The sequence below is a fragment of the Phoenix dactylifera genome, chromosome 14 (assembly GCF_051530095.1).
Source record: "Phoenix dactylifera cultivar Ajwa chromosome 14, Ajwa_hap1_PhDact_Kaust_v1.1, whole genome shotgun sequence".
NCBI classification, from domain to species: domain Eukaryota; kingdom Viridiplantae; phylum Streptophyta; class Magnoliopsida; order Arecales; family Arecaceae; genus Phoenix; species Phoenix dactylifera.
This window is the reverse complement of record NC_143203.1, coordinates 17,264,959-17,276,117: the sequence shown is the minus strand read 5'-3', so window position 1 is coordinate 17,276,117 and position 11,159 is coordinate 17,264,959. Positions and strand designations below refer to the sequence as shown.

Sequence of the window (11,159 nt, the reverse complement as noted above, 5' to 3'; positions counted from 1 at the left end):
TTTCAGTGGACTGAAACGATTTCAGTTCTACTCTTAGGGTTCACTGATCACCAAGTGAATGCTTTCGAATCTCACAATCCACTAGTGACACCTAGCAGTATGTGGTGGCAACCCAGCAGAATGAAATATCTGAACCTCTTGGTACAGTTAGCGTATGATACAGTCCCTCTATCATGGATTCCGACGTGACAGAGGTTATGGATATCTCGTCAAACCCCATCGTCTGTCATATATCAAATTTATACGACTTCCAGTTCGAGATATGAAAAACTCTTTTTCCAAAATACCTGACCAGGAATTTATCGAACTTAGTCTTATAAATCACATAGGATCACTCCTAATCTATCAAGGTCGATAGATCCCATCTAGATGCAACCCTATTCCAAAATGAACCTACTGCAGCCAATTCGCACTACAAGGACCCGAATGACTAGGGCCCAAGTTCACATGCTCGTCAAACTACAGCAACCTCACAGTGAATAGCTGAGGCATCGCAGGTCAAAGGACCAGTCATACAACTACAGCATAAGTAGTCACTAACGAGTGGATAGACATCCATGTGACTACTATCTTTGATCACGCTCAGTACCTTGTTCTCTAACAAGTACTTGCATAATCACTCCAGTATCTCTACACCGTGGACTCAAGACTCGTCCATCTGACTAAGTGATCTGTGCACTAATCTCAGCGGATCGATCACCGTCCCTAGTGATGGATCCATCGATCAGGAGCATTTAGAAATTAATTTCTAATGACACATGCCTCAAATTCTCAACTCCTTGAAATTATGTGTCATCATCTATTAATTTTTTGGACTATTCATGGACATATACAAACATGAATGAAAAATAAATTGCCCAATCTTATTTATTAATAAGTGTCAAATTACAAATTTATGCCCCTGATTACAAATATGCGTCATCCACATTGGCTTCTAGGGCATACTTCTAACACTAAGCTGAGATTCTCTCCTCTTTCTCTTTCTCTCTCTAGACCGGCTTAGAGATCCCAGTGTAGGCCCTATTTTTCTTATTGCTCGGATCTAAGTTGACTCAGTTTGGAGATCCTAAACCACTCTGATATTCGGGTGGTAGACCGGCCCATTACTTAGTCCCAGCTTGATTTGGTCAGTTTTGATCTTCACCTGACCTGTTGAATCCCTCTTGCTCATACTGACTTGGGCAGTCGGTACTATCATCTGACCGACCTGATTTGGGGGCATTAGGCCATTCTCTAATAGTGTTTGATTTTGACTTCGTTTGACATCTCGAATGATGATGAAATTTATGATGTTTTAATTATATTAAAATAGGTGCACTTGACCCATCCAACTGAAGTACGATTTTTGAAGCGAGAAGATGTAAGTAACCTAATGCTTCAAAGTATGTTTTTCAAATTATTCGATAAAATACTTATTAATTTTGATATCTGTTTTGTACTTAGTTAAACGGGTCAGGCATGTTAATATTACGATTATTTTAAAATATGTTATATGCTATGTTATGAAATCTGAAAAATGTGACCCAGTGAATCATGAAAAATCTATTTTATAAATATGCATTCTCAATATGGCTATGATCTATTTTGGCTCGATCAATGAATATTATTCATTGATCCTGTCGACTTTTAATCTATGAGAAACTAGTTTCGATACTGCACCACCGATGATTAAAATAGTAGTATTTGAGCTACTGTACCACCGGTGATTAAGAAAAGTAGTTTTTGGCACTTTGTGCGACCCATGCCACTGGAATACGTGGCCATAGCCTGATTTTTGATATCTGATTTCTGATTTTCGATTTAGAGTTTCTGATATTTCTTGTGAAAACTATAGGATATTTAAAAAAAAAATATGCATTATTCAAGAAATGATTTATTCCCCAATCAATATTTTGTATTTTTAACCAAATTATTTGGCATGCTTCGACACCACTCTGGGGTATTATGTTGCTTAGTGGACTAGTATAGCTTATTATCATATATTTTTTGTTTTTCAGATCTAGATGCATGATTGCTTAGGACTTGTGGAGTGTGCTAGTTTTTGCGAAGATACTTTTAGTCATTAAAGTATTAGTAAGTCTAGTTAGAAAATTTTATTTGGTTTATGTTAGTAGTTAGCAATTGTTGACTTATGTCCCCTTGGAGATATTGTAATAATTATTTAAATAAGATGTTAATTAATTAAAATTTTAAGAATTATTATTGCTTTAATATGATCGGTAGCCTTGCATGCTGTATGGTCCACCGTATAGGTATGGCGTCTGTCGCGCTTCGAGCTCGGGGCGTGACACACTTTGATCTTCTTAAAGGTGCTATGTGGACCATATATTTAGAATTAAGGTTTGCAGAATACATAAGTAATAGTGTCCAACAAGTTCAAAGTATATATACTAAAAGTGAAAAATTTACTAATTCAAAATTAGGATTTGGAGGACATCTTGAAGTTGTGAGGAGATCAATAATACATTGAATATCTAATACAGGCTTAAATGTTTCTAGATCTATGTGGATAAAACTGAGAGATGATTGATAATATAACATAGTCTAACAACCATTTACCTGTTTTCCACTTGAAACTTGCTAATGACCAAATATTTTTTTTCTATACCTTCTACATCTTATACCGATGTTAAATTTCTGAATTTATTAAATGACACACTAGATTTAAACAAGTGAAAGGTTGTTTAGGTTTATGATTTCAAAATCCTTTCAGTTTTGGTACCTTTTTTTGAATCTATTCTTTTTATGTGCTTTGCTTCATTTACCCTCATAAATAGTTGTCTATATCTGTCCTTGTAGTTGGCATGTGTGATGGCCATGCAATGAAGTAAAAATAGCTATGCTTTATTATTATTATTATTATTTTGAGAAGCTGTGCAGCATATGTAACAGAAAATTATTATCTCTATATCTATCTCTATAATGAAGTAGCAGGGATCGGGAAAGGAGGTTTGTTTGAATAGGAATTTATTAAGAAAAGTCTACGTAGCTCAATATTCATGACATTGGCATTGTCATTTTTTTATGATGTTTCCAAGAATTTTCATGAATTCTGAAGGGGGTAGAGCTTTCCCTCTCCACTCTACTTGATATAGTGCAACATCTTCATAAAGCTTGAAAGCAAAGTTGCTTCCTGATACATCATTATCATTGAACTTTCCAATCAAGCATATGGAAACTTGGAAGAAAGCATCTATACCATTATTCTTGATTAGCCTCAGGTAAGGCTAGATGACTATTAGTTCACATAGTCTTCTTCTACAGTTTGTCCTGGTGTCCTATAAAAAAAAAAACGAAAAACCTTAGCAAGTCTGTTTCTTTTCTTTCTATAGGATTTAGGCCATTCAGACTAGCCCACTCCTATTCTATTTCTAGGTACTTATGAATATAGGCTTAGCCAGCTTATAATCCTATAATTTTGCTGGTTGTACTGGCCCAATCTATGAATTCAATAAAATTTTCAGCCCAATCATCCAAACAGGCTCTAAGATATTTCACTACCTTAAAAGTTCCATTGCAGGTCATATGTTCTGTGGTTTGCTGTATGTATGCAACCTTATCATTTCTCATGTTCTGTGGTATGCATGCATAGTCGTATGGATCAACAATTTTCAGTGCCTATTTAAGGAAATAAGCTTATTCACGTAAGAAAGACTCATTATAAGAACAAAAACAGTAATGCTGTCACATGGAGATCACACAGCTAAAGAAAAATAAATTCACCACGCATCAATATGGGAAGCCAAAAGCAAACATCGCCAATGGGGATGAAAATGAGACTGAAATGTGCAATTACCACGATCACCTACAAAAGGATGGTGCCCAATAACATGTCCCAATCTATAAGTGACGTTAACGTTAAATGCCCAATAGCATAACGGAAAGTCATAAGACTTGGAGGTCAGCAGAACTAACGTTTTTTTTTATTTCCAGACCTTTTACTCCTCCATAAAAGCACTATTTTAATTGCAAAGACATAATAATTTTTTTTACCACGAGCACAAAGGCAGGCTTGCAATAGTGCATATAGATATCGGGCAGCATAGTCTGCTACCCTAAAAGCAACATCTAATTACTTCAGCTATATATCATTCAGATGGGCACGTAAGGAGTAGCAATTAACCACAGAGGCGACTTCAAGCCCACGGCTACCCCAAAGGACTCGGTCATGTCCAAATCATTGGGGCCCATCCCATTAGGGAGCTTCCAATCAAAAAAGTAGAGTAGGTTGGCCAGGGCCATCTCCACCTGGGCCATGCCAAAGGAGATCGCCGGGCAAATCCTCCTACCTGCACCAAAAGGCATGTACTCAAAGTTGCCGCCTTTGTAGTCCACCGAGCTGCCATCGAATCTCTCAGGCCTAAAGCTCTCTGGTTCCTCCCAATACCTCGGATCCCTTGCCACAGCCCATGCATTGACGATAATCCTGCTCCCTGCAGGGATATTGTAGCCGTCCACTTGGCATGTCTCACGGCAGACTCTCGGCAGGAGCAGCGGACCCGGCTGGTGCAATCTCAGAGACTCTTTGATCACCAACTTCATGTAATGGAATTCATTGATATCTTCCACCTCGATCCTGGCCTTCCCCTTCAAAGCTTGCCTCAACTCTGCTTGGACCTTCTCCATTATTTCGGGGTGTCTCATTAACTCTGCCATCGTCCAGTCCAGCGTCGTCGCTGATGTCTCAGTCCCTCCCCCGAACATATCCTACAAATAATGGAAAGATAGGTACTTGAATCAATATGTATTGCCATGCCTTTTACTTATTTATTTATTCATTTTTATAGAACAAGCTAGATGCATAGTTAGGCATACTGACCATGATTACGGCCTTGATGCTGGTGAGCGGGAGGGGGAACTCAAGTCCACCATTTTCTTTTAGCTCTAAGAGAACATCGACAAGATCTTCCCCTTGTTGCTGTTCCTCGTTGCTGCTATTTTTGGTTGCTCTCTTCTCTTCATGCTCCTTGATGATCTCCCCGAGGATCTCATCCATCTCCCTGTGACATTTTTTTAACGTCGAGCTCACTCCACTGAGAGTGTCAATAAAGGTTAACGAGGGGAATAGATCAGCTACGCTAAATCCGGAGAGGAATTCAAGGAGTTTCTTCAATGCTGAGATGAATCTCGGCCCATGCTTGCATTTTGTACCAAATGCCACCATCGAGGTCATAGTATTGGATGACAGGAGAAACATCTCACTGAGATTAACTGGGGAATTGTTCATCGTGGAGATATATCCCACTAGGTTGGACATCACCTCTTGTCGATGTGTGCTGAAGGACTTGACACGCTTGGCACTCAGTAGTTCGATAACGCATATCTTCCGCAGCTGCCGCCAGTAGCTACCGTAGGGCGCGAAGACGATGTCAGTGCCGTCATAGAACGCCTTGGAAGCTAGTATTTTGTCCCGCGACGCGAAGATGAGATCGTGGGTCTTCAGAATCTCTCTTGCCATCTCCGGGGAGGAGACGATAATGTGATCGACTTGTCCGAGCCTGAGGTGCATGAGAGGGCCATGCCGCCGCGACAGCTCACGGAGGGCACGGTGAGGGAGAGCTCCGAGCAAGTGGTGGAGGTGACCTATGATAGGGAGCTTCCATGGGCTCGGAGGCAGATTTCGTGTTGCTGTGGATTTGGTCAACTTTATCACTATGAGTACAAAGAGGAGGAAGGCGGAAAGGAAGGGTAAGGAAGGGAGCTGGAGTTCCATGGCTGGTGCTCTGATGCGTTTGAGTGTAATGTGCTCTGATGCTCTTCTTAATTTATAGGGGGCATACGATTCTAGTGTCGTAATTCTTTTTGTTTCTTTTTTTTGAAGATAAAGGAGGCTGTAAAAATAAAAGGAGTAATATCATACATGTTGTTTTGATTCGCCACCATTGTTCCACGGAAGTGACGGAGAGCCACGAGACTAAATTATAGCAGTACTGAAAGTGATGGTCAAGTTTTTCTTCTAGTGAGACGAAAAAATGATCAAGGTTTGATGGGAAAAATAATGATACGGTTGTTTAAGTGAAAGTCGAAGCGATTATTGAAGACTATGAAGCTTCAAAATTTCCGCAGACGATATTGACTTTTGTTCTTATTCTTGATTTTTTACGCCTTCGTATGGCTGTGGTTCGTTTTGCTGGTTACGTTTGACGGCGACTTTACGTTGTCATTTGAGTGGCTTTTGGACTTTTGGGTGGGGCAATGGGGAGGTTAGACCAAATAGATCCGCTAGTTGCCTAGATGGACCAAACGGTCGCTAGCAGGGTGCGGTGGTATCAGATTTCAAGTTGGAAAAGCTTGCTTCTAATTATCGTTGTGTGTGTTGGGACGGCTGCTAGTGCCGGTTCCTGGATGCTGTTTGGGTGTCAGTATATAATATTCCTTGGAAAAATGAGTCAAAAAAAGGATGCTTTTTTTTTTTCCCTTGTCCCTTTCTTTTCTTCTCCTTGGCACAGTTTTTTTATGATTTTTCTAATAAGTTTTTCAAAAAAAAGAAAGAAAAAAAACTTTCTCTCTGGATTTGCTTAAGAATAAGATCTCAAAAAATTTCATAAAGAGATAATCGTTCAGGCGGTCCTACAGTTTTATTTTTTTTTCTTTTTTTTTGGATCACGGGCTCCATGAAGGTCAGGGTTAGTTTTTTCGTTGAATTTTCTATCTTCATTTGTATCTTCCCCTCACCTTCAGTCAAAGATTAGATTCATTCAAAGGAGAGACTAGTAAAGTTTGACTCCAAAATTTCCACTTGCCAGCTTTGATCAGTTTCTCATTGATAGGAATGTGGCCAAGTCTGGGGTGTAACAATCAAAAGAAGAATATATTACCGTTAGCCATGCTTTTTAGCTCCGTGTATTTAGAATCTAGGGCCTTGTGTTCTTGACCGTAACAAAAGAGGGGTTGAATAAGGTGACAGGAGACTCGACAATAGAGGGAGGCGGGGGGCAGCCACGGGTTTTGATGAGATTTGGTTTTCAACGACGCGCATAAGCGTCGTCTTATTCCAAGTCTACGAAGATGCTAATAAACGTCATAATTAGCCGACGCTTTTTGCAAGCGTCGGCTATTTTTGGCGGTAAGTCGGAAATTGCCGACGCTTAGAACAAGCGTCGGCAAAAAAGCGTCGTTAAAATCCATATTTTTTTAGTGATATTACCGTTAGCCATGCCTTTTAGCTCCGTGTATTTAGAATCTAGGGCCTCATGTTCTTGACCACGAAAGAGAGGTTCAATGATGTGACAAGAGAAAGTAAGCAGCAATTATAGTGTAGGACCAACTGATAAAGGAAAGAAAGCCATTATTGATTTTGTTGCGCTTAAAATTGGCAACGTGCGTGCAGTTCAGTCTGAACTCTGAACTCTGAACTCTGAAGCATACTTGTCTACCTGTTTATTCAATCTATTTGGAAAGTAGGTGATTGGTAGCTACTTGAGCTGATTTTGAGTATTCCAAAACTAATGTTCTAGGTTGAACCTTGACTAATGTTACCCACGAACCATGGGTCATGGTGTATGAGCAAGAGTTTAGACCAAATAGATCCCCTAGTTGCTTAGAAGAACCATACAATCGCTAAGAGTTTAGACCAAATAGATCCTCTAGTGCCGGGTCTTAGGGGTTGTTAGAGTTTCAGTATAAAATACTACTAGGATAAGGTGTGTCAATGGTGTGGAGAGCCTTACTATGGATAGCCTAGTCACAACCAAGAATGTGATGCTATGCAGAGCCTTACCTTGGGCAGAAATTTGGTACTGTGGTTTATCGACCACGGGTTAGAGCATGGCCGTGGTGTTGCGCCCCAAGCGTAGAGCACAACAAATGCCGCACGCTAGCATGGCGGACTGTGCAGGCATGCAAGGCTGCAGATCATATCAAAGCAATGATAAATTTCTAAATTTATTTTTCAATAATTTATTCAAAGCAAACTTCTAAGTTTCAAAATACTATATATCAACATAAATTAATCAAATATTCTAACTAGTACATCTAAAATGCCAATAACTAAAATAATCATCGGAAAATCTAGTGCACTCCGTAAGTCCCGAGTGATCAGGCGTTTATACATCTGGATATGAAAAACAAAAAAAAAAAGGATAATGAGCTACACTAGCCCAACAAGCAACATAACATCCTAGAGTGGGGTCAAAGCATACTAGATATTTAATCAAAACACAAAATAATGACTGAAGAATAAATCACAAATAGCATATTTTTCTTTTTGAAACTTATTATCATTTCCACAAAAATTCTAATACTAGAATCCCAACATCAATAGGCTATGGCCACATAACCCAGTGGCATGGGTCGTACAAAGTGCCAAAAACTATTATTGTTGACCACTGGTAGAAACGGTGTCCAAAAATCACTATTCTAATTATCAGTGGCAAAGTGTCTAAAAATTACTATTCTAATCACTGGTGGCAAAGTGTCCAAAAACTGCTATTCTAATCATCGGTAGCGCGGTGTTGAAACCAGTTACTCATAGATTACAAGTCAACAAGGCCAACGAATAATCTCCATTATTCGGGCCAGATTATAGTCATGCTGAGAATATATACATGCATACAAAATAGATTTTTTATAATTTGCCCAGTTACATTTTTCAGATATCATAACATATAACATAATTTTTAAATGATTATTAACATGCTTGATCCGTTTAACTAATTACAAAACATATATCAAAATTAAATCCACTTATAATTACTTAACCAAGTACTTTGGGAAAATATACTTTGAAGTATTAAGTTATTTATCTCTTTTTGCTTTAAATCCCACTTCAGACAAACGTGTCAAATAGACCTGTTTAATATCATTAAAATATTATTAATTTTTAATATCATTTCAGAAATCAAAATTAAACACTACTAGCTCAAGCCTCCAGATCAGGTTGATCAGATAATAATGATAAGTGCTGATTAATCTATAATTCAATATTCTTTTGCCAGCACTTATCAGTGTTCTTAAACGGATAGCTACTTATTTTACCACAAAATAGAACAATCTTTGAAATAAATTTAAAATATGGTAAGAAGTAAATAATTCACATGTCCTCGCCTTTCGAGCGTACCAGGCGGCACGTTTCAGTTCAATAACACTAGGTTTGAGCCCAATGCCCAACTGACATGCATGCACCCAAGCACTGTCCACCGTCCGTGGCTCCCCAAGTGATCCAACGGTTCAGAAATTTTCGTCTCCGCATCACGTTTCCAAACTAAGCAAAATAAGGGAGACCTTTGTTTTAAATCCATATATGCCCATTTTCACGTTAAAATAGAGCAAGAAAAAGAACTTTTCCCAAAATTACTGAAATCACTGTTCATATGAACAGTGTTCCGTGAAAACACTGTTCAAATGAACAGTGTTACGAAAAACAAAATCATCTCATTGTTCATCTTCTTCCTCCCTGTAAGCAACACGGCCGTCCATCTTCCACGGCGTCCTTCCGTCGATCCCGCGACCAGATCCTCCGCCTCTTCTTCCGCCCGTGATGCATCCAGATCCAGCTCCTCCGCCATCAGCCCGTTCCACCTCCCAGCAGCCGAGATTCACATCCTCCGATCAGCTCGTTTCAGCCGCATCCAACATCCCAGCCTTCCACGAAGCATCCGGAGCCATGGATCCAGCCACCTTCTTCTTCCGCTCCTCCCAGCATCGCGTCCCAGCCGCTCTTGGAGTCAGCCATCCTTCCGCATCAGGCGTCCGGCGATCCCGCATCCATTCCTTCCGCGGTCCAAAGAAAGAAGTCGTCCGGAGCGATCCTCCCAGCCATCCCGCAACCAAATCTCCTCCATGATCAACGCTTCCAGCATCCTATGAGATCAGGCATGAACCCAAGCATCTAGCCGTCCCCCTCTTCCGGATTTGAGCCGTTCCGTCCGTGATCTGTCCTCCGCTTCTTCTCCCGCAATGCATTCCATAAAGTTTTCGGAGCCAGCCATCACATTGATCCTGCGGCTCCTCCCATCGAGCATCCCGGATTCGCATCCCACCAGCGCGCTCCCACGGGATCCATCACTGGGTGAGAGTTGGCTATATAAGGTGGCCATCGGCTGGAGGAGAGGGGAGAAGGGGGAGAGCACGGTTCAAATAAGAACAGAGCATGCTCTGTTTTGTAGAGAAGGGAGAATAAAAAAATGAAAAAAATAAAGGGAGGCTATGAGCGGATCAATTAGTGAAAGAAAAAGGGGGAAGGACTTGAGGCGGATGGCGTGGAGCATCTCAGCAAGCCGATCAAAGTCGCCGAGCATCATGAGTGGCTGAACCCTGGTTTAGGGGTTTGATGAAGCCGTGGATGAGTATTTATGTTGCATTTCTTTGATTTTTAGCATTGTAAGATAGTTGCATATTTAATGAAATTATGATCTTGAAATGTCCTATTTAATTTGTATAAGATGTTTATCTTGTAAAAAGTCTTTGCATGAATTAATCTAGTTTATCGAAATCGAGTCCAATACCTGTGGTTTGGAGGAGATTGCTATGCAACTACCAGATTTATCTTTGAGAAATTAATCATCAGATGAATCATGCTAAATAGGACAGACCATGCCTATCCTTAGAGAAGATGGTTTGTACTAGGCTTAGATGACTCATACTGTAGGTTATATTTCAACTTTTTGTATGTTTGCCCTAACTTGTAGTTAAGAGCAATCAGATCATACACGCATCTAAGTCATTGAAAGCATCACACTTACGAATCCATCGGTGGATTCTAACCCTAAACATCTCTCTCCATAGATAATTCATACTATTACATCCATGTTAATTCTTAGTTTTTATCATTCACTCTAGCTTATACCCTTTGAATTAATTATTTAATTAAGAAAAATAACTTGTCTCCAATCCCTGTGGACCGACACCCGTAATCACTATCCTACAGGATACGTGCTATTGCGTGGTTTATTTTTGAAATTGAAAGAACTGATCGAATAGTGCATGATTGCTTAGGTCAGTCTGAGCCAATAGGATTCAATGGGTCAGATAAAAATCAAAAGCGGCCAAATCTAATTGGGGCTGAAGTAATGGCCGGTCTACCGTTCGGGTGCCGGGGCGGTTTAGGATCTCCAAATTGGGTCAACTTGGACCCAAGCAACAAGAATAATAAGGCTTACACTAGGATCCCCAAGCATGTTTAGAGAGAGAAAAAAGAGAGGAGAGAGAATCTTAGCTTA

At 39.9% G+C, this 11,159-nt stretch overlaps 1 protein-coding gene across 1 annotated transcript; it reads right to left on the bottom strand.

The window, feature by feature from the left end:
* Window positions 1-3,901: 3,901 nt before the first annotated feature.
* Window positions 3,902-5,756, bottom strand: LOC148700089 (premnaspirodiene oxygenase-like). Its single transcript, XM_089927315.1, has 2 exons — window positions 4,820-5,756; window positions 3,902-4,707 (listed from the first exon to the last, which is right to left on the bottom strand). Exons 1-2 carry the CDS (start codon window positions 5,711-5,713, stop codon window positions 4,093-4,095), a joined length of 1,509 nt encoding a protein of 502 aa, XP_089783441.1. The 5' UTR covers window positions 5,714-5,756; the 3' UTR covers window positions 3,902-4,092.
* Window positions 5,757-11,159: the final 5,403 nt, after the last annotated feature.